This window comes from Haemaphysalis longicornis, unplaced genomic scaffold (assembly GCF_048455015.1).
Source record: "Haemaphysalis longicornis isolate Haplotype H1 unplaced genomic scaffold, Haemaphysalis longicornis Haplotype H1 scaffold_12, whole genome shotgun sequence".
In the NCBI taxonomy this organism is placed as follows: domain Eukaryota; kingdom Metazoa; phylum Arthropoda; class Arachnida; order Ixodida; family Ixodidae; genus Haemaphysalis; species Haemaphysalis longicornis.
Window position 1 is genome coordinate 27,182,285 of NW_027526225.1, and position 24,351 is coordinate 27,206,635.

General features: G+C 48.7%; 1 protein-coding gene across 1 annotated transcript in view; it reads right to left on the reverse strand.

Moving 5' to 3' along the window:
- Nucleotides 1–24,351, reverse strand: part of LOC144161539 (uncharacterized) — a 78,146-nt gene that overhangs the window by 15,473 nt on the left and 38,322 nt on the right. Inside the window, exons 8-10 of the mRNA XM_077692194.1 lie at nucleotides 22,672–22,801; nucleotides 9,640–9,779; nucleotides 2,424–2,583 (exon numbers count right to left, since the gene is read on the reverse strand). Of these exons, the coding sequence (XP_077548320.1) occupies nucleotides 2,424–2,583; nucleotides 9,640–9,779; nucleotides 22,672–22,801 (430 nt within the window). The remainder of the gene's footprint in view (nucleotides 1–2,423; nucleotides 2,584–9,639; nucleotides 9,780–22,671; nucleotides 22,802–24,351) is intronic.

Genomic DNA, 24,351 nt, shown 5'->3' on the forward strand with positions numbered 1-24,351 from the left:
GTTGTTGTTACGACAGAGCCACCTGTTGTTACGACACACATTTCTGTCGTAACGACAAAGTCAATTTTCTCAACGACAAGCATTTCTGCAGTCACAACAGAACTGCCATTTACGCTACTCTTCACCATGGCCAATAACATTCGTATCATGTGTAACTACTAATGGAACATCTGTAGTTACACATGGTTTGAATGGCACGATCGGCATGAATGGCACGAACATCGGCACGACGGAACATCAAAATCAGGACAGGAATACCACACGCGACAATACCACGTCGTGATCAGAATCACGACATTACAAGAATACGACAAGACGACAGTACTACAGAAATTTTTCTTGTCATTTTTGACTGGGGTATTTTTAAATAACTTAATTGCTGTTCTAATAACCTCTCATTGTAAAGTTATTCTTCACTTACTTTTTTCTTGACTGACTATTTTTCTAATAATCAAAAGTGAGAAATTAGCGTCGTCTGCTTGAACGCCGCTTTCAGCTGTGGTCGCCTGCACACTGCGGGGAGCAGACTATCCGAGGCGTGCACAGTGCTATTCACAGTTTTAAATATTCCCAAGCAAACTTAGTCAGACACGAAAGATAACGCAAACAAAAAATAATGTGAGGAAAAGCAATCAAAACAATATTTCAGTATTTAGAAAAAAGTGTTTCGGGAGCAATGAGAGCCCGCTGCAGTACACGGAGAGGGCGCTGCAGTCGACAGGTGCATAGCGATAATATACTGACGCTAGAGGGAAAGCGCGCCGCTAAGCCAATGCATTGGAACCGTAATACCCACAGTGGCTGACGTGTTACAACGATTTGAAAGTTACAAGCTGAGTTTTTGTTCACTAAGGACGGCGAAAGTGGTGGGTAATAACTTGGCAGCGTGCTGCTTTGGCGTTTCCGCATCCGGCTAGAGAAGCATGCCGGGATTAATCGTAACATAGCGGCCCGCTGGCCAAGCCGGTTTCGTGTTGGCGGCGTCGACAGCATTGCGTAGTTTATTTCCTGTTAGTAGGTAACCAACTTGTTTTCGCTTTACCGAGTGACTTATATGTAGTGAGACTATTTGAGCAAGACGTGGCGACACTCACACAACACTTGCGCGCCAGCTCTAATGTGACTGATCGCATGCGCGAAGACGCCAAGGAATCAGCTGATCCGTACTGAGGTGCGCACAAAATGAATATCCGTCATAATCGTGAATTTTTGCGCGGTGTCGCTTCCCTCGCCATTCTGTGACATTTTGCGAGGCGCTCAATGCTTTTCAAACGAAGTGAAGTGAACTGTGGCTTTAGCTGAATGTGAAACATTTATTATCACCAAAAAGAAAACGTTATCGCATGCGCCAACGCTGATATTGTCGGTGAGTCGCAGTCCCTTTGAAGCACAGGAACAAAAGAGCGCGGTCGATCGCAGGCCAATGGAGTGCCAGAATGCATGCCAAGGGCAGTATTTGAAATACAGTCAGCGGCGTGTCCCGTTTTCTGTGTCTCTATTCGTCAAGTTCTAGCTGCTTTCCACCACTTCCAAAGAAAAGCTTGCGTGTCTGAAGGGGGCAATAATTTGCCGCACAAAGCGAGTGGAGAACATTCACTTATTGTGACTGATTAAAAAAAGAAATCCCATTTCGTACATATTTTTTTGTTGTGCTTTCACGAACGTTTGCGCGAAAATTTGAAGCACGAAGAGCTGTACGAAGTTCCCTGAATAAAACAACTTAAATGGAACAATTATAAAAGCTTTTTTTTTTTTTTTTTCAACGGGAACGATGGCTGGCTGCCACGCCATAGCATCTAGTGAACTTGCGGTAGTCAAGCTCAGATCGGAATCACTGTTCCAGCGTCAGTTCAGGGGCAATAGATAAGGTGCTTAATGTGAAGCAACGAATGACGGCCTAGAAAGCGCCCGGGGAGGCAGTTGCTCAGCGCGTGCATCCGAGTTGCCCAAGTTTTGCACGCACGCACATCTGAGCTGGAGACTGAACGCACACACAGCGCAAGTCAGGCGCAAGGGACTCGCCACTTCCTAGCGCATTTAAAGGAAATCTAAACCGAAACTGAACTACACATTTACTGTTTGTTCGTTAATTACAGCTTAATTACACTGAAAATTTTTAAGAGATAGTAATATTTACTGAGACAATTATATGTAACTATAATGCTTCAGTTCTTTGTTTTAGTTAAATAATTACAGCACAACATTTTAGCAGGCGGTATACATTTCTTCCGGCAACCATGGGAATTGCATCATGTCAGCGCCCACGATTCGTACGGTCTCAGAGCTGGCTTTACCCCCATGGACTGGTGTGCTGTCTGCCCGGGGCTTTCATCACAAAAAGGATCCTGCTGAAGGCCTTGGGCGGCAGACACCAGTTTCTGAGGAATTATAGAGGCCGTATGGCCCAGAAAACACTGACATACTTGCAAGCATGCTGCTCATTGAGCAGGTACGACGAACCGAACTCGTTGTATGCCTGGTAGTAGCCCATGCCGCAGTAATAGTAGTTCTTGAGCAGGAACATCTTGTCACAAGACACTGCAAAGCGGGATGAATTGCTTACGGTCACGCACATCATGTCACGTACAGTGAATTAAAACAGTGGTTCGCAAGTGGCGGCCCCCGAAGACGTTTCGCAAACCCTCTTTCTCCGTCCATTCATTTCTTCTTGCCAAACCTTGCTGCCAATGCCAACAAATTGTGGCTTCTCCACGTGACATGCGCGCCCTTTTTTTTTTTTTTTCGCGGAGTGCTTCATTCACCTCGGCTTTTTGCAGAACACATCAGCTATGCAAAAAAGCCCGACGCACAAAAATCACCATATAGGTACCGTATTTACTTGCGTAATGATCGCACTTTTTTTCCAAAACATTTGGCGCGGGGTAAATTTTTCGCGCAAAACTTTTGAGCACAGAAAACGCAAGCAAGTTGCGGGTCAGAATATTTACGATAGGTCTCATGAACATAATAAAAATAATAAAAACATAATTAAAAACTCCGCACACCACCGCCAGCAGTTTTGCAAAGTGACGCAAAATGCAGTGCTTTCGTGAATTACGGAATGCGCCGGAACGAGTTTGCTGCGAGGTGACAACAGGGAAACGAATACGCGGCTGCCGCTGTCACAGTGCGGGACATGAAAACAGACATGGGGGCCGGAGCAGCAAGCTGAGCGCATTTTTTTCTTTGTGTTGTGAGTACATTCTGTGCATTTAGTGAGAGTTTCTTCCTCATCAATATTGAACGCATGCTTGCCGATATCGCTAATATCGGCAAGTCTGCGGCAATAACGTAGCTATGTCTGCTATGAAAGGGAAGGAAACAGAGGTAAGCACGATAATCATCAGCTAGACTTGGCACGCATATGACATACTGCTGCGGCAAGTTCAGGGTGCGTTCATTCCGCGGGAAATTTAAAAAATCGAATTTTGACGACAAACTTCAAGGGTGCGATCATTACGCCAGTGCGATCATTATGCGAGTAAATACGGTATTGGGCCCACTTTTAGCTGCAAAAGCGAATCATGTGACATTATGACATGCATCAGCATAAAAGTAGCCTCAAAAGACGGATATTGAATATATGCATTGGCGACTTTGGCTGCACGTACAAACTGACATTACGACACGAATCACTAAAGTTCTTTGTGTGCTAAGTTTCTTTATTACTTTTACTGGAAGCCCGAAAGGCGTGATGGTTCAATCCGCAAACAACACGGAGACGAAGAGAGAAGACGAAACAATGCGCAATCTCGCACTGCCTCGTCTTCTTTCTTCGTCATGATGTCGTTAGTGCATTGAACGTTCAAGTATGATATACCAACTCGCCCAAACTTGTACCTGGTTAAACCCAAAAGGCGTCATGGGCAGAGTCGCGGTTGAAAACCACTACATCGGAAGAAAGCGGTAATCTTTATACACATAGTAGTCGACTGGTATCGAGAGTGTAAACTGAAATTTGCGTCCTGCCTCACAAGAATGTTGTAACAAAATGTCAGCTGCTGAAAAGTAAGTCCCCTCACCATGCAAACGCGATGAGTTCGTTCAGCACATAGAGACCATAACACGGGCGTTCCATTATCGACAACAATTCTTACATCGTCAGTAACGAAACAGGCCTATTTTGAGAAGGGTTCTTTGAATCCATGTGTCATGCGTATTCACTCCTGGTGCTACGCTTATAGATGTTAACTCGTACGACGACCCACTACCCCGCGTGAAAAGACGTCGAGCTTTAGGGTTCAGAAAACGCTAAAATCTACAAATGATGACCCTGCAGAATATAAGCTGCGTACAATACTGAATGATTTTTTTTAATTATCTTGATTTGAACTGGCTAATCCTCTATACTATCACGGTGAGTGCCTGGTGTAGCGTCGATAGCGAGAAAATACCGCAAGCTTCGGTGAATGGAGAAAAGCAGAAAGCGATGTAACTAATACAGAAATCAATAAAACCTAATAAAAAGATAGACTAATGAAAAGCTGATAAACAATTTATCATTTAGGCTGGGCTAGTTCCGCGGAGGATGTATTGCTTTGCAGTGTGTTGCAATGATAAATGAGCTTATTTTCTAAAAATTTCCCTAACAAACCGCCACTCTCTTCCGCCTCAACCTTGCGACGAAAGTCGCTTTTTGTGGTCTATGTTCTTCAACATTAACAGCGGTGTCAGTGTTAAGCAAAATAAACGTTAATATTAACTGTAACTTACCACCATCTTCAAACAGCTATTAAAAACGATTTTCGCCTGTTGGAGAGCTAGTGGCCTTCTTGTAAGCCATGGTCACCTGACGCTATGAACAGATCACTGACAGCTGCGTAGTTTCTAGACCGAAGCTATATATACCTATAGGCGAAACGTGTGTCTGTAGCCAGGATGTCCCGTACCTGGATTCAGTGCACACGTGCAAAAATTAACCATTTGCAGAAAAGTTAGGAGCAGCAGGATAGGGAATTTCCGGGTGTTTACCCTTGGCGTAACACGCGTTCGTGACGTACAACACTCTCGCCGCATCGGCGTGGAACAAGCGCGCCCAGCGTAAAAGATCAAGACAAAAAAATTCGCTGTGGCTTTGCTCCGCTATGCCATAATATACGTGGCGTGAGCTAAGGTTCAGCAGGCTATTCTTAGCTTTCCTGATTGACTAGGAGTAGCTTGATTATCATGCTTACTGCTGCTTCAATGACACACCCACGGTATACGCATGATGTGACACATGTGTATTTATCAAGCGGCTCCGGCGCGGCGTCACCAATCACCCCTGAGCTATAAGGTTGTTCCACAGGCGCACGCCGGTGTTGCCGCGACGCACGAGCCATCGGTTCCCCACCCGACCACCCCTCGCATGATCATCAAGGGGACCGGGCCACCACGTGCGTAACGGAGGTCGGCGAAGACGCTCGGCGCGTGGGATGTGTGTGAGAGACGCTGGGCAGCGAGCAACGTTATGTGCGTCGTGTGACGTCACTGCTCCTCGCGCATGCGCAGCCCGGCTCTCGAGGAGCCACGCGAAACTGCTCAACCTCGGCCAGTGTAGCTCACGCTACAAAAAAAGTCTACCGTAAAAACCCGCGCATAATACGAGGTGTAATTCGGGGACATCAAAATCAGAAAAAAAATTCATCCGCATATAATGCGAGGTAAAGAGCACAGAAAACAGTTATTTGCACTGCAGTTACCCTTCAGTCATTGTCAGTTTTCGCTGGCACTGCCTCCTGACGTCCGTTCAGTCATCGTCAGGTTCGCGGCAGCTGTCTCCTGAAGTCCCTTGTCGGAAATGTCTTCCCACAGAAAGTGGTCCTCAGTGCCACCAAGGGCGTTCGAGATGCCGCATTTCTTAAAAGAGCGACTGACGAGCTCCTCTGGGATGCTGGCCAACGCATCCACGATCCAGCCACAAAGCACCGCTGGAGAAGCCCGCGTCAGCCATCCGGTAGCTGTCACTTACGGGTCTCCTGACCTCATCCACTCTTGGTAGTAGGGCCTGATGCAGTCTTCGAGAGGCTTGTCGATGCAAACGTCTAGCGGTTGCAGCTGGGCTGTCATTCCTCCTGGAATGACATTGAGTTCGGTGCGGGGTTCGCGCAACAACTTCTTCACAGAATCAGCGAGGTGGCAGCGAAAGGCGTCCAACACGAGCACTGACGGGAACCCCCAACAGTGCTCCAGGCCGCCGACACCACACAGATTTTATCCAGTTAAGCATCAGTTGCTTTCTCCACCCGCGAACGCTGCCTTCGGTGACGCCGAACTGCCGCCCTGCGGCGCAATTCCTGGTGGTCACGGCACATAAAATAACTTTTCTTTTAATTGCAGCCGAATACTGCCTTCGTGCACCCGACTTATATAGACTTGCGGTGAACGTGCCGATCCTTCGCGTGGTCAAAACAATCAAAATGGCGCCGGCTGAGAGAACCATAGAGTTAATACTACTGGAGAGAACAGAGAAGCAGCAGCCAGCTAACGCCACCGTAAGACGGCGCACCCTACGCCGAAACCGAAACCGATAGTGCAAATTTTCGGCTGAAAACTTTGGAATCGACATATAATACGAGGCACAAAATTTACGTAGCAAAATTTGGAGAAAAAAAAACCTCGTATTATAAGCGGCTTTTTACGGTAATTATGTCGAAGCGTGGGTGTGACGTAGAAAGGAAAGGGGAAACGTCGCGTACGAAGAAGGCCCCGCGAACAGCGCCGGGATTCACCCGTCGCTGCTGGGCCGCCAGCGTGAACGTCAGCCCGACTCGGCAGCCCATCAATTGACGGTGGTTTAACGAAGCAGAATAGGCGGCATTTAAGTAATCATTGTGAAAAGCCCAGGCCTAACGTGTCCGCCTTCATTGCTCGGTATGAGGGACGCCCGCCTAAATCTGTAATCAGGGCCAGCGACAAGTGGAGTGCATAAAGAGCAGGCATGCCTGTAGGCTCGCCGACAACGATACGAGCGCTGTGAAAAAAGACGTGATTTTAGCAAGCACCATGCCCGCAAAGTGATGTTGTTGGGTCCACCGAAAACGTCAAGGAAGCTCACAGTAACGCGTAAGACTTGTAGGTAGCGAAGCTGTACGCAACCTTCACGAACTTCACGAATGTTTAAGTCCATGATTGCAGCCGATTTGCTGCTTCTTCGCTGCCGCAACGACATTTACTCTATCATCGTTGCTATAACTGTGAGCTTCTCTCATTTTTTTTTTGGAAGTGATAACATTGGACATCACCTTGGGGGGCGTAAGCTATGACATGTCTTTCTTGTTCCGAGCAAGAGCGGCCATGATTACGGCGAACGCCGGAGTCTTTCCCGTTCCGAGCAAGTGTTTCTACGGTTACCGCAAACGCACTGAAGATTTTTGTTTTTTGTTTTTTTGCCAATCCTGGCCAATCTTCCTAAGTGGGTATGCTTGGCTCGACGAACGTGCGCTAGGCGGCCGCCGACAGGCTCGCACACACGAGCGCTAGAAATTTTCGTGGTTTTGTCAACTGCCGGGCCGTCGCAGCGAGGCTCATGCTCACGCGCGCGCACTCGGCAATTTCTTGGTATTTTCAACTCCGGACACGAAAAATTACGACTTCTTAAACAGCCTCATTGAATAACGGGTCGGGTTCGGGTACAGTTTCGGTTCAACACTCTGAAAATTACTGGAATCAAAAGGAGTCATCAGTACCCGCCCTGTGCTCGCCAGGAACCATCGACAGTCGATCGTGACCGGAACAGGTACCATTTCTCCAAAACGCCTGTACCGCTGGGACTGATTCCGGCACCAACATGGCGTTCACTTTCAAAAGTCGCCACATTTAAAAAGAAATCTGATTGATTTATTGATTGTTGGGTTTAACGCGCCAACGCAACGCAGGCGATGAGGCGCACCATAGTGGAGGGCTCCGGATTAATTTTGACCACCTGGGGATCTTTAACGCGCAACAAAATCTCCTACACACTGGCGTTTTTGCTGTTCGCCTCCATCAGAAAAGCGGCCGCTGTGGCCGGGAATCGAACCCGCGTCCTCGTGCTCAGCAGCAGAACGCCTTAGCCACTGAGCCACCGCGGCGGGTTGGAAAACAAATCAAATGCCCCGGTTACCAACAGGAAAATACTGCAATGTGTCATAGTTAGAAAGCATACCCCGTAAAGTCGTTTAATTACACGCATTTCCAAATTACTTCTCGAATCTCCCGCGGGTCGGCCACAGCCGTAAGCTCTCTTCGGAAAACGATATATGAAGCCCTCCGGCGAAGCCTGGGTCCCTCCAAGACGCTTACAGAATACACACTTCTAAATGCTCAGACTGTCGCATTCCCATTCAAACTCACAAACAACCCGTGAGCGCATGCATCCGATGAGCGGCTTCTACCGTCACCTCACCACAGACGCACCCGGCAAGAGCAGGTAACAATTCGACAAGAACACACAAATGCACTGATCACAACAGCTCGACTTCAATTTTACAGGAACAAAAAAGACACCCTAACCCCAAACTGTGTGCGCTGTGCAATACCGCAGGATCAACCCCACATGACACAGGACTGCCCGCGCACAATGCTATTTAAAGTTTACCATTTAGCGGATGACTACCGCAACTTACGTGTGAAGCCTGCATAACCGGTTTTGGGAGGGGAAAGAAAACGCGCGCAAAAACCTGTCGCTTCCGCCCATGGTTCGGCCCTTGGGCGACTCTCACCATCCCCTGCCAGTCCCTTTTCCCTTCGCTTTCCAATCAGAAATCTCTCTCTCTCTCTCTCTCTCTCTCTCTCTCTCTCTCTCTCTCTCTCTCTCTCTCTCTCTCTCTCTCTCTCTCTCTCTCTCTCTCTCTCTCTCTCTCTCTCTCTCTCTCTCTCTCTCTCTCTCTCTCTCTCTCGCTCTCTCTCTCTCGCTCTCCGCTTGTCGTCCTCGCTCGCCCGCATCTTAACCACGCAACCATCCGCGCTCCTTTAATTCGAGTTCGAAATGTGAGGTATTATCGTCTCTCAAACGCGAATAGCCTTTTACCAGCGTGCATCGGGATTCAAAGCGCTCTTTACAGCATTGCGGACCCAGTACTTCTTTATGAATCTTACGGCGAACGCCTTGCGAAAAAGCGCATAGAAAGAAGAATTGTCCCCGTGCTACATAAAGAGATCTGTGCTGTTGAGTCCCAAACACTCAGAAAAATCCAAGCAAACCCTTTTCCGCACAAATCAAGACTCGCTGCAACGTTTCCCGACAGATACAGCGATTGCTACAAGTGCAAAGAGACAACCAACCTATTTCAACACACTATATGCAATTGCCTCGTCATTTGGCATGAGCAGAACAACACACCATCTCCTCAAGAAACATTGGTGGCAGCCCTGCCCAGCGGGCAACTGGAGGACCAGCGATGCAATTTTACGTTCAATTCCCAACAAACTAGGGGGAGTAATTGCTTTACTAATATCTATTTTAATTATTATCTCATTTTCTTTCACCACAAGCTGATGGACGGGGCCTGGACAGAGGCAAACGCCACAGTTGCCCCGGAAAGAGGGCTCCTCCCTAGTTGCTCTTTCCAACCCTTCCTATCTCTTTCCCAATAAAGTTAATGATGATGATGATGATTCGAAGCAGAAATTGGAGTGCCGAGAAAGAGTCGCCCTGGGCGTGGTTCCTTTCGCACTCACCGCTTTCTTTGATTCCCGCGCATTTCTGATCGTAGCCGGCGGTCAGCACTTCGGTGAAGTAATTCAGCGACGGTTCAATGTCCCCCGGTGAGCGGCAAGCGATGAGCAGGCTCAGGCACTTCATAAAATCCCGGTAAAACCTGCAGGAGGTAGTCACACGTATCCCCTAAGTGCGCACACGAGCGGGTAACTGTTCTAAGGCCGCTTTCGATTGCGACGCAGTCAGTTGATCCACTACCGTTAAGAGGCCGTGAAGATTGATTGATTGATTGATTGATTGATTGATTGATTGATTGATTGATTGATTGATTGATTGATTGATTGATTGATTGATTGATTGATTGATTGAGTATTTTATTGGAGCAAGGAGGGCGTGAGCCATACGGTGGGGAGAGGGGTGGAAGGCAGGGGATTACTAATCAAGGTCCGTATTCTAGTTATGGGAGCCTCAAGTCTTCACCGGGGTCGGCCCCATGTTAGACTACTCGCGCCAGACGGGCTCTCAACTGCAAAAGCGGCAATTGTTCGTAATAAAGATGCGTCTAATCCAGTATACGCCTCGAGCGCGGCCTGTAGGGGCGCCACTGAAATCCCCCTAGCGGCCCGTTTCGAAAGCAGGCGCGGGAGTCCGCGCCCCGCTCCCCAGTGCCGCCGCTGCTTTTGCGGCACGTTCACCACTGAGATTTACCGTTTGTGGGCGTTTGACATTCATGTTTGTGTGGAGCAGTCACTCTGTTCGCAAATGGGGTGTGTTTACGAGAGTGTAAATGTTTCCGACGCGATCTTAGTGTGGTATTTTCGGTCTGTATAAGCGCCAGGTGTGTGTCACAGGCCAGCGTCGCGGAACAGGCGTATGATGGAGCCGATTGTAGTTACACTGACCTGAATTTACTAGCCGTGTCTCCGTAACCACCGGTTCCTCAGATGTTCATGCTACGGCTATACACTACGATTTAAATCAGTTTTGTGCGCTAACATAATCAGCGGAGCACTCATACCTGACAGCACACCAGTTACGTTTGCAATATTATACCTCAGATATTGATCACCACCATTTACGAGCCAGTCTGTGTTAAATTCGGGAATATTCAACAAAAGTACGATGAACAATGCATAATTATACTCGGGGATCAGCACACGACAGAGTCGTCTTGTCGTGAGGTGCGCGCCCGCAGACCTTCATCTGCTATATATCCTCTGCGAGCAGCGCGGAGACGGGCTTACAATATAATCCGCGTCCGCGACTAAATGCTTCTTCGAAATATCGTCATATGGCACAGGGAGCCTGCAGAATAAACCAGAAACTGAAAGCAGAGGGCCTTATCACATACAGTCAAACCCGGCTATAACGAACCCGGATAGAGCGAATTATGCTATACATCGAACAAAAATAATTCAGTTACGGATATACATGGGAAACTGATTCCTTATAACGAAGTTCACATCCGATATATCGAACTCCGCGTGCCTAGAATGGCTGCCGAAATGCATGGTCTTGAAGCGGCGATTGAGATGTGGATTGGCCGCGACCACGGAGCAAGAGCCGGGACTGGGACATTATTACGCCTTGCCCGGACCGACGTGACGGCCGACACTTTCCGTAACTATTTCCGACGCGTGGGACTTACGACGGAACCCGCCCAGTCAGCGAGTCCAGACTAAGACAGCAGCATCGGTGAACTGTGGCAAGAGTTCGCCAACGTTGCCGATGCTGTCACGAGTGAAAGCCGTCCGATGCTTAGAGCAAAGCGCTTCGGGTAGTCGATGTGCTCCGCCAATGCTTCTTCGATTTTGGAGAACGCAGACTCGTACTGCTACAAATAATGTTTCGTGTAGAGAATGCTATGCTAGTTGTAGCCGCCAAAACCAAAGTGAAAACAAAAATCACCGCTTTTTTTTTTTGCAAAGTAGGCAGTTAGGGTGGAAAGAAGCTTTATTAATTGCAATAAATGGATTATTTTGGGTATGGTTAATGGGTACTTTACTGTGTTCATTTCTCTATGCGGGGATGGTGGAGTTGAGGAGGGGGGGCTACCGCGCTATGCGAACTCGTAACAATAAGCTCGTTATAGGCGGGTTCGGCTATATCGAACTATTGGATATATCGAACAAATCGCGGTGCATATTGCAGTTCGCTATAAACGGGTTCGACTTACCACACTCTTCCAACTACACATTTCATCGCTTGTTGAACAGCCTACCCTGTATACTTCCAGAAGGATGGAAGGAAGGAAGAAAACTTTATTAAGAAAGGATGGCCCGAAGCCGCAGGGGAAGGGGGAGGGCAGGAAGGACACTTGTAATGTCCAGCCATCGACGCCGCACAGGCAAAGCTCCAGAGTGCTGTCAAGGTGTCCTTGACACGCCAAGAGGGCCGAATCCACTCTTCGTAGGAGTGAACCCACGCCGGGCGGTGTTGGGCGCGAAGCACGGCAAGGCCCGGGCAAGACCAGACGAGGTGCGGAAGGTCAGGCTTCGTTGTGCCATGGCATGCGTAGCAGAGCACATTGGGGTCCAAGAGAGAAGGGGAGGAACTGGGAGCTGATCCGGTCTGTGGAGGTCCTGCGAGGTCTACAGAATGGGAGTTTCCCGCCGTTGTTGACGTCGGAGAACCTGCCGGCGGTATGTTGTTGCCGTGTTGTGATTCATTGCCCGAAGGGTCAAAGTGAGTGTGCCGTCCTCGCCACCATGCGACGAGCCAGGCGATACTCCAACGCATGCCCTTGTTAGCCGCATTGTTGAGGCAGCTAAAGGAGCTACTCAAACTTTACAGACCGAGCTTGACACACCACCTCCAGACCACCACCTCATTAACTTGTGGCGGATTCGCGACACTTTACAAGAGCGCTACTGTGCTGGAGGCCGCACTTATTCAGATCTCGTGCGAATACGCCAACATAATGCCCGCATTCGGCGTCACACGAGGCAACTTGCGAGGAACCGCTGGGAGGAGCATTGCGCTTCGTTCTCTCACCGAACCGGAGCTCGAAAGTTGTGGGGAACGTTCCTGACCATCACTGGTGGCACGAGCGCGCAGGCTACAGTCCCGGCTGTGCTTCTACGCACCGGGGCCACTCACGAGGCTTTCGAACGAGAAGCTGCAAGGACGTTCTTCCCGCAGCCATCCTCTACGCCACCCCAGAACATTTACTTCTCGGAGCCGGTAGACGAAAACGACCCCCTTGTGGCGCCCTTCACTATTACTGAACTTATAACTGCCCTGGAGCAAGTCAACGTGCGCAGTGTGCCTGGCAAAGATGGCGTGACTTGGTCAATGCTGCGAAATCTAGATGAACAAACTAGATGCGACATACTGGAACTGTTGAATTGCATTTGGGCCTCAGGATATCTGCCAGAATCTCTCAAGCACGCAGTCGTCACACCCATTCCTAAGGCTGGGAAAGATCCATCCACGATGTCTAATCTACGGCCCATCTCCCTGACGTCGACACTGTGCAAATTACTTGAACGAATGGCCGCTACCCGACTAATCCACTACTTGGAAGAAGAGGCTTTCTTTTTCCACCCCGCGCAGACTGGATTCAGAAGCAATCTCGCAACGCATGACAGCATCCACCTCCTTCGGCGGGTACTCCGGCGTACACGATATCATAAGCCACACATCTTGGTGGCTGTAGACCTTCGCAAGGCTTTCGACACCGTCTCCCACCACGCGGTACTACAAGCCCTCTGCGAAGCTTACCCGGGTAAAAGGATGAGGAATTTCGTGCGAGCCTTCCTGGCCGACAGGACGTTTGAAATACGCTCGGGACGTGTGAATACCCACCATTTCAAGAACACCTGCGGGGTACCACAAGGCGCCATAATGTCCCCGATATTATTCAATATCGTAATGGCAAAGCTAGTCAAGGGTGTTGCTGCCGTCACAGGGGTTCATGTCACGGCTTACGCTGACGACGTCACCATCTGGACGGAGGCCAACCATCATCCTACGACTGATGCCGCCGTACAGCGCCTGCAACATGCTTTGGACACATTCACGGCCCTTCTCATCCCCACTGGCATGGAGGTATCAGCAACAAAAACAAATTACTTAGCTGTGCGCGGCAAAGCCAATAATCGTGAGCGCATTCGTTTAACTATCGCAGGGCAACCCATCCAGCCAGCTCCAGATGGTTGGATCCGCATACTAGGTGTTCCGTTTCATGAAAACGGGGGAGCTCAAGAGTGGCTGAGACAGCTCAAACCATTGTGGCGACGTCTCCTACACATAATACGTCGCATCTCTGGCACTTTCGGTGGTGCTTCGCAAGATATCGCTCGACGCTTAGTACAGGCAGTGCTGGTATCTAGAGCGGTCTACGGCGCCACGTGTTACGATCTCACGAAGTACCAACTTCACCAGCTAGAGGTCTTGTATCGGGAGGCGCTGCGGGCTATTACTGGCCGGCCCCGTCAAACTCGCGTCGAAGAGCTGCACCGTTATGCTGGTTTGCCCACGCTTGGGGATACCCTCTCTGCGCGCATAGCAGGCGCAAACGACCGTCGCCACTTGACACTGCAGGGACGCCGCCTGCTACGTTACGACGGTGAGCGACTACTAGATGAGCCGCCCATCCCTCCACACGTTCGCCCATGGGAGGATGTGTTGATCGCAGAACGGCGACCAGCACCCCGGAAAACTGCTCGGGCTACTTATGCGGCGCAACGTGCCACACTGGTGCAGACCACCGCAGCCACCGACGCTGCGGATCCGCGGACATTACGTGTGTACGTGGACGCCTCCCGGCAACCTCGCACGGCTGCTGTGGCACTTGCAGCTGTAGCGGCGGACAGCAATGAACGCAGCGTTACAGCCTACATCGTCGACTCCATTCCGGACACCACCACCCTTGAGCTGCGCGCTATTGAACAAGGCCTACGCCTAGCACGTTCCGTTCTGCAGGCATCCAATCAGCGCGCGTACTACCGTGTGCACATTTTCACGGACTGTGTCGAGGCCTTACGTTCCCTTATAGGAATTCCGCGGAAACACTCCGCAGCACACTGCATTAAACAATCATGCAGCTCTTTGCACAACACCTTCCACACGCCCGTAACAGTACGGTGGATCCCTGGCCATGGGGGGCATCCCGCTAATGAAAGCGCCCACAGGCTGGCGAGCGAGGCATCTTCGTCGTACCGCAGTCAGCCCGGGGAGACCATAGCCAGCGGAGCCCACTTCGATCCTGACGAGGAGCGCCAGCGTCGCCGACATGCCCGGCGCCTTCACCTCCAGTCATCAGTACCCCAGAACCCGCATCCTCTGCCACCTGGCTTATCTCGCGGCGCCCAGGTTTTTCTCAACCGGGCCCGTTCTGGCTATGCTTCCAGAAATGCGTCCGCCGTACGATCAGCTCTTCGTTGAAGTAGAAAAACAAAAGTAAAGTGAACGCGAGATTTATGTGTGGTATTACTAAAACGTTCATTGCTTGATTCCGCTCCGCATTTGTACACGGCGTCCCCCTCCCTGCTCACGCCCCCCCCCCCCCCCCCCCACCGATTTCTCGCGAAATAGCAGTGCATTTCGCGTATAGTTGGTTACGTTGAAACCTACCTGGCTTAAGTTTAGACGAACGTCTTTAGCATGCCAGAAGCTGCACTGTTTTTTTTTTTTCATTTCCGTTAGAGTTATTATGTTTCTAAATTCCGCATTGGCACAGCATTTATTTTTCTTATTTTTCTGTGGTTTCATTTCCTTGGTTCTTGCTCTATGGGGTGTGTGGGCACATATTTAGCGACGCACAGGCTTGGAATATACTTTAAATTTTCGCATGGTTTATATTCTTATAAAAGGCATAAGTTATTGTCCGGGATTGGGTAATCACATCCCCGAAACATATTTTTCTGTGGCGTATATATGCGAAACGAAGCCGCATTCGTTGTCCACGCTGCGAAATGAAGCCAACCTCTCATTGTGCCAGTATTAGGTCTAAACGAGGCGTCAGTAGAATTCATTTGTGCCTGATGTTTTGGAGGTGACATGGGTGATATGCTGCTACCGTCGCCGACGCCCGGAAGAGCGGCGACGAAGCGCGCAGAACCGCGTCCCCTGGTAGCTCTTGCAGGCGATCGCGTACTCTACGAAGACGCAGCTGCTTTTTAAGTGACCTAAACGTACTCTTTGCCTATAGTCGTCAACATAACAAGTTTTTTTTAGGGCGCGGAAAGGCGAAAAGAAGAGAAATAGAACCAAAACACTGCACGATCCCCTATCAGTCACGCAGCGCAAATCCCGTCAACGCCGCGGAGAAGAGGCGGCAGGCGGCGCAGCGATCGCGAAGTTTGAGGCGTATAGACTTCACGTTGTAGGGTGTCGGGATTAATGTTTGCTAGATCTCTGGGCGATGTTTGGGAAAGTATGGGCACGTCCGCACTAGGTGGTGGAGATCTCATTTGGCGTCAGTGTTGCAGTAGGGGCATCGTGGGTATGTGTTGGGGCATCTTGTCCATTTTTGGGTAATATGAGGAGTGTAGGCGGCATCTGCGCATAGCTTGTTTATGAAGACTTTCTCGGATCTGCTGCAGGAAACAATGTTGGCAAGATACGCAGGGGTGTAACCTGTTGGTAACGTTGTCTGTTACTTTTCTTTAGTCAGAAAAGTAAGAGGGCTGGAGGAGTGGGTGAGAAGGCTAAAAGGGAAACCAGTGGAGGAGTAAAGTTGAAACACTTCTGTGCCGCCTGGAGGGCGACTGGTTCCCTGGGCCGGTTTCCTCGTGGCCTGGAATCCAGCCGATTCTAATGTGCACGTTGTGGCTTTTGAGGAGTTCTTTTTGTAAAAGTATTGAGTTGCCGAACGGGTTGAGGGAAAGTGGCTTGCGAAGTTCTTGAATTGCTTCGAGCGAGTCCGTTAGAATCCGTATTTTGGCTGGTGATCGGGCATCGAGCTGGTAGCAAATATGATTAAGGGCACCATTGATGGCATGGTGTTCGCCTTGCAACGCAGTGAAGCGGAAAAGAAGTTTGTTTCATTAAATGAAACTGCCTTGTCCAGACGACAGTGGTGCCAATACTATTGTAAACTTCAAACTAGGAGTGAAGATATTAAATAAAACGTATCAAGAAGTGATGACTCAGCAAACCCTTTCCGGCGACTTCTCAATGACGTGACGGAATCTTGTTTGTGCGATTTACGGCCGCCTGCCTAAGCCGCCACCAAAAAACATGACAGTGATTCTACTGGTGCCTCTAGTTCCGCTTTATCTTATCACTGGAGCGCTAACTTGCAGTTAGCTCACTGATAGCGATGCTTTTAGTGTTAGCTCCTATTACATCACTGTAGTGCGAAGTTTGAAACTTTCAACGTTTCTTGCATTTAAATGCTTGGCAGTCTTTGCCGAGTAACCCGTGCACAGCCAGGACCGTGTATCGCCCTGCATTTCCACAAAAATGCAGATATCGCGGAAGTTGCAGCTGTAATCGCTATAATAACATAAATAGAGATAACTGGTCGCACGAAATTTTGAAAAACAAAAAATAAGAACAATACAAAAATAATTACGAGAAATGGCGAACCGTGTCATGCTCTGCATTTCCACAATAATGCAGATTTCGCGAAAGTTCCAAATGCAATCGTTATAATAATGTAAATGAAGATAATTTGTCGAACAAAATTTTCAAAAACTCAGAAATAAGAAAAATATAAAGTAATTCCGGAAAATGGCGAATCGTGTAACATCCCATATTTCCGCAATAATGCATATTCGAGAAAGTTTCACCTGTATTCGTTACAATAGCGTAAATGGAGATAATCGGTCTAACGAAATTTCGAAAAAATAATAGCAAAAATATGAAAAAAAACGGAAAATGGCAAACCCTATAACGACCTGAATTTCAACAATAATGCAGATTTCTCGAATTTTCTCCACTTTGAATCGTTATAATTGAGTAATAGGAGATAATTGGTCGGACAGGATTTAGAAAAACCAAAAGCTTTGACTGTAAAAACTCACACTCAAGACAAGCGACGTAAGAATACTACGCATTAGTAGATAATTTTCTGGAGTTCTGCAGAATTTGTTTCCGTAAAAAACATATTTCGTGCCTGGAATGGAACAGAGTGAGCTAAAAAAGGGCAGTTTTTTTTTTTCAAAATGAATAAAATTGTTTTTTTCGTCCATATCCCCTTCACCACCAAGGTAACTAATCCGAAGCGGCCAGTATAATGTCCGGTTCAACTTATCACGTTGAGCGACCTTCTTTAAACACAGCTTTGGCTGTGATAAAGGTCTGCATTCTTTAATTCCTACATCACTTTCTGCGAAACTCAAAAGGGCAGTTGCAATTTTTGCTCGTTATTCTAAGCTGGCCCTTCATGCACGAACGTCCTGTTCTCTTAATAAAGCGGTCAGTTATTCAGGGTGTAGCAACGTAGTAACAGCAAAGAGTCCTTTAGGGCTGTCGAGCGTGACCGTCCTAAACGCGCGATGTCGATGGGAATGATGGAACACCAAAAATTATGCACCCCACCGTCTAACGACGACGACGATTGAACACGAAGCTTTCTCGTGGCGAATTCAATTGTCGTCTAACGTTGTCCAAACCGCTTCGAACATGACGAAATCGACCAGACGGATAGATGCCAGCCTCATAACGCGATGGACGCAGGTTCGATTCCAGCCACAGGAAGCGTCTTTACAGCAAAGCTCTATACCTCTACCCCCCAACGGCTTCATCGCCGTGGACAAAAACAATCTCCGTGGGCAAAAACGCCAAGGCGCCAAGGGCTAAGACGCCGAGCGCATGCATGCTTCAGACTGATCAGGCATACAGCATACAGCTCAGAATTCGTTTAAGGAAACCGCAAAACAAGCATCGAAACCGGATTATGGATGATGAGGCACCTGTAAACAATGGGACCGTCCCAGTATGTGGTCTTGGTAAAGATTATGTTTGCAGGTTATCTTTGAAAGCTAGGCAGGACTAGAGTCCCCAAATAGAGCAGTTCTTTCCCAAGACGCCGAATGCATGCGACAGGCTAGGCAGGACCCAGCATTTGCCGCCAGAATAGGCGAGCGTAGTGTCAGTAGATAAGGTATTAGAGTACCGCCACTAATGCCCACAAGTCAGCAACGGCGGCCATTTTGTCGTTCATTAATGTTGCAAGATGGCCGCATCTACGGCCTCGCCGTTAACATCGACCGGGTCGTTTGTTGACAACACCACCGACCGAAGATGCAGAGAAACGGCAACTGTGCACACATTTGTGCGGCTGAAACGCTGTTGCAAGCGTTTATCTTTGATTCCCATTCGGAACGACGTCAGTCCCGCGCAGCCGCAGAGCAGAGAGGACAAGCTAAGACTACCAGAGTTCACCGATCAAAACGCATAAACAACAAAATGGCGGCGCCTATGAGCCTCTCAGTGTGAACAAATGCGAACTGAGCAAAGATCATGGCGCCGGCACGAAAGAATAGGAGAAAAAATTGCGCCCACCTCCCCACGAGGAGAACCCTGTGTAGATGCGACGCATAGTGGGGTTCACTTGGTGTTTCCGTTGGATTGATTCTGAAATCGCGTGAAACGTGTCGGGAACGCGTATGATTATTATGTTTTATGATTATTATTATGTTTTATTGGCCAATCTTGGTAAATCTCTCTAAGTGGTATGCTTGGGGCTTCGCTGTCGCAACGACCTTTACTCCATCATTGTTGCTGTAAGTGGGAGCTTCTTTTCTTTTATTGCAAGTGTTAATCATTGCCCCATCATGCGTTGTATCAGTATCTTCTTGACGTAGTTTGAATGAGTCAAGGATATAAGGCGCGTTGGTAGCATTTCATTCTGTCTCGGTTTTGTGGCGCAGTGGGAAGAGCACCATGTACCTCGCGTTCCGCCCACAGGGTCGTGGGATCGAAACCGGGCGCCGCTAACTATTATTTTTATAGTGCAGGGGGAGGGGTGTGGACGAGAGAGGGGCATCGAAGAGGAGAGGGAGTGAGCGGCGGAGAGCGCAGCTCGCGCGCCGAGGAGAATGGGGGAGGGGCGGACGACAACAACGCGACGCTGCATGGACGAGGCGAGTGAATGAGATGCAGTCGCATCTAAAAAGGGTGCCGATACTCCGCACCCGTATTTAGTGACACTAGCCGAGCGCAACCGACAAGCCCGCCGAGACGACCAAAAACGTTTCATGCCCTCCCCCATCAGCATCGGTTTACAACAGCTTTGCTGGACATCTACTTTCGCAGGGTGGGATGGCGCCCAATTTTTCTGTTTCACTTCATCCGGCGTTTTCGCATTACAGACGCCATCAGTTATAACACTAAAGCTTCGCTTTAAAACAGCCAGTGGTTCGTCGCCGGCAGCAGTGCTTGCAAGATGGGCGCGACAAAGCAAATTAGAATTGGCGGTAGGTTGGCATCCCGCCAGCTCACCGATAAAGCAGCCAGGCTGCGGTCGATGCAGTCTGCTATATTCCGTTGCCATACAAGGCAAGCGCCTCCGATGCGGTGGAAAATATTAATTAAACGCGTTCGCATCATAAGAGTTTCATACTAATATATACTAGAGGGAAATCTGTCGCTGCAGTCGCGGGCCGCCATTGCCGCTAGCGACGTTCCTGGCCTACTTAGCTTAGCTAGCAATATGGCTTCTCTGTTGTCGTGAAGCCAAAATCAACGAAAAAGGGTAACGTTTTTTTTTTCTTGTTCATCGTGCATGAAGATTCTACATAATCACTGACAAATTTATCTTTTTGGAGGTTCAATTTTATAATAAATAACAAATTTGATGAACCTTGTACACTAATATTGTTGCTTTTTTGCAGCCAGAGCCAACTTTTCAGCCTGTTCACGAGTCATGCCAAGGACAAGCGGAACGTGCCTGCCCGGTACATGAAGGAACGCTCGCCGAAGCGTGGCTACCCTAGACAGTGGCGCCAGATTTCCTTTGAGTATATATTAGTACGAAACTTTATAGTATTCCATGCCCTGCCCCTAAGCGGATTTAAAAGATACCAAGCCACCCTTGTTTATGAAAAGAATACGTAGAACTTACCCAAGAGAACATTTTACTGTTAAAAAATGTGGTTGATCCCTCTATCATAGGAATCGCCTAAACACGAAAGTGAAAGTGGCTTCACAGAAGCAGTCGAATGTTAGCGGATCCTCTTTCATGTGCGAAGGGTTGGCGAGCCTGACCCCACCAGAAGAAGTGACGCCGACACGCAAGAAACAAAGAACAGCGGAGGGTACCTCAGGTCACGCGCGTCCCCCGTACACGAAGGCGCTGGCATCGAGGCGCCAACTGTCGGCGCTCATTAGCGTCTTGATGCGCTACTTCGCTTCGCCTCTCCTAGACGTCAGCACCATCTGAATAAGTCATAGGGCAGCACATAAGAGCTGCTCACATCTCTGTTCATAGCGCAGTGGCCAGAGCGCCACGTGCTTCCCGTTGTAGCGACAGAGTTCGTTGGCTCGAATCCGGGCGCCGCCGCATCAGTTGCACTTTTTCTGGCGACGTCACTTCCACGTGAGTCAGATCTTGGTGTACCCGGGCATAAAACACTTTCGGGTTAAAAAAAGTCTCAGGGCCTTCATATTTCGATGTCTTATATTGCTCCTGGAAACATGTCTCCCTAGCAGTGCATCTGTGCTTAGAGGTGAAGCCGACTTTAGGAGATCGATGTAAGGTTGGTCTTTGTAAGCTGGTTTTCCCACATTCTACCTTGCGCGTTGAAGCATGGCCGTCTATTGAGAGAGCATGGTTACAGCCCCACTTGCTCTCCACCACCGCTGTCTTTCCATCACCGCTCTCCACTGCTCTCCACCACCGCTGCATCTTTCCCGAGTCGTGTTGGTGTTGGTCGTGTGCGCTGCTCGCCACGCGCGGCGTCTCTCGCCCCCCCTGCCATTGCGCAAAGCCGTGCGCTCTTCGGCGGCCACCTGTGGGGCGCACTAGAGCCCGCGCTAGGACTGCAGCGTAGCCGCGCTGTAATAAAACGTCGTTGTCGCTACACGCCAATCGTGTTTGTCCTTAGTCAATGACGTGGAGATGAGGCCACTGTACTTATAATTGACTAAAGCAAATCTTAAATATAGCTAAACCTCAACATAGCAACCAGATCACCGGCCTGTCTGGACTTCTTAGTTTCCAGGGTGTGCAAGGGATCTCATTTGTTTTACTTCTTCTGCGGCTGCGTAAACCAAGTGGCTATTTATTTCCGCTCCACCACGTGAACTCGCGGATAACTGTCCCAACCGCGGCTGCGTGCTCCCCGCGGACTTCTTTTCATGCGTGACTGGGGCGGGAACTCTTTGTGACCACGCCCCGGTGTATGACGCGAGCAGCCCCAGAAAAAAAATGGCCAGGCGGAATGGCGTCAGTTGGGGTGCCTAGATGGTTCGCCGCAAGACATGTAGGCACCCTAGCGCCCGTCGTTACCCTCTCTCCTATTGCTCCTGCGGGTCTTGCCTTTGTCATCGAATTTGATAAATGCCTGGCTAAATAAAAAAATTCCCTCGTATTTACGTTACGTGAATCATGACTATCGTAACTTTCCCTCTTCACTGCCGTCACGTTGCCAATATGCTGCGTTTCTGTCGATGTTGGTTTTTATCCTCAAATACGATAAATGCCTGGCTCACTAGACAATTCTTTATATGTACGTTGGGATAAATCGTAACTATTATAACCTACTCCTTATAAACTAAAGGCTGACAAATCACTCGTTCAGTGCGACGCCTCTCCTCAGTAACGTGGAGAATGGATTCAGGAGTGCACATGCGCGACACCCCCGCTCGCCACTGCCTCCTTTGACGTGTACAGTGGCCACTCATGAATACGCGAATCGCTGTTCCTACCTATCTTCCCAATTCCTTTTAAACAGGAAAAAAAGACTTAATGTTTCGCCTGTCTTTTATTCCCTTATCTTTCCTTCGTTATCTTACTACCCCTTTTGTCCAAACTACTACTTACTAATGTTAAATTTTGCTTCCGAGGTCCAGAAAGAAAATGGCTCGTCGCCGTCTTTCTAACGTCTGCTCATGGCGGCAAATTTTTTTTACGGAGGAGTGCTCGAAATACACCTTACCTGCAGTCCTCGCCAGTGGCCGGCCGGTCAGGGTACGTGTTTCTCAGGAAAATTGTGCCGCACGTAAAATAACTCCCGGCGTACTCCCGTAGGTGGCAATGTTGGAGGGATGTTCGGAACTTCCTCTTTCCTGCGAGGCATTATGCACAGCAGCTTTCGAGGGTCAGGTCTCGTCATTTATTTATTTATTTATTTATTTATTTATTTATTTATTTATTTATTTATTTATTTATTTATTTATTTATTTATTTATTATTTATTTGTTTGTTTGTTTGTTTGTTTGTTTGTTTGTTTGTTTGTTTGTTTGTTTGTTTGTTTGTTTGTTTGTTTGTTTGTTTGTTTGTTTGTTTGTTTGTTTGTTTGTTTGTTTGTTTGTTTGTTTGTTTGTTATACTCCTAGGGATAAATGCATCAAAGAAGAGAACGGGTGCAGCAAAATACAAGGAAAACGAATAAGGAAGAAGTACATTACAATGTTAGCTCGAGTCATAATAGAATGCTAGGTATATCACCGAAACCAATACATGGGAATATTAAAACACCAACATTGCGAAGCTCCTATTTATACAGCGTTGGTTGTGACCAATAGGTACAGCATCAGAAGGAAGGTGGTAGTATTCGCGACTGGTCCTGGGCAAAAAAAGAGTTCGAAAAACAAATCCCGCCATCTCCACGAAGTGAATGATGATGAGAGCGGCGAAGCTAAAATGGTTATCGGTAAAACCGTGAAACATTCGCCCACACATCATATAAAGAATCGACATGTTGTTATAAATCTTCCTGCGCGCACCATCTGAATGAGTGAAGGACATAAGGCGCGTTCGTAGCCAGGCTCGCGTCTCGGTTTGTAGCGCAGTGGGAAGAGCGCCACGTCGCTCCCGTCGCGGCCAGAGAGTCGTGGAATCGAAACCGGGCGCCGCCGCGTCAAGACCACCACTCCTCGCTCGCAAAGCTTGAGACTTCCCACCGCTCCGTTGACAAGCCCGTCGACGACGATGTTTGTGGTGATCATGTAAGGCTTGTTTGGGACGATGAGAATCTCCATGGGTAAGTTGGCAAATTCGGTGTGTGACATTTTAGCCACCTTGGCCGTCGCCTTCTGCAGAGCGTCTTGTGTCGCGTACCCCGGTACGTGTCTTGAGCTCGCAGACGACGAACGACAACCTCTTCTTCTTCCTCTCCTCCTTGTTGGATAGCAACGAACGCGTTGAACGATTTGACCTCTTCGTCCAATCTTTGGTTGGACAATCCCTAGGGGCATCCTGCCACAGTTATCAGCGGTATGTACACGGCGCTACGAGGGACGGGACAGGGCCCCAGCAAGAGGAGCTTTGCCCCTAAAATGCTTAGAGCTGCAAAGTTTAATTGCGACTTGGTGGCTGCGGTCGCTGTGACGGGATCGGTAATGCGGTCGGGAGTTAAACTGGTCATGCACGTCAGGATTATTACACAGTTTCAAAAAAACGTTTGTCGGGAAATTTGGCGACGCGCAGACAGGAATGTGAGGGTAAGATCAGATTTCATGGCAGTAATACTGGAGGTTCGATAAACGAAACTATTGTCATTTCATTTCATTTATTATACCATCAAAGGTCAGGTTGCATTAGATAATGGGGGGTGTAGATAACGTTTGCAGGAGTACCATTGAACAGAACATTAAAAAAAAATGGCTCGATCCACG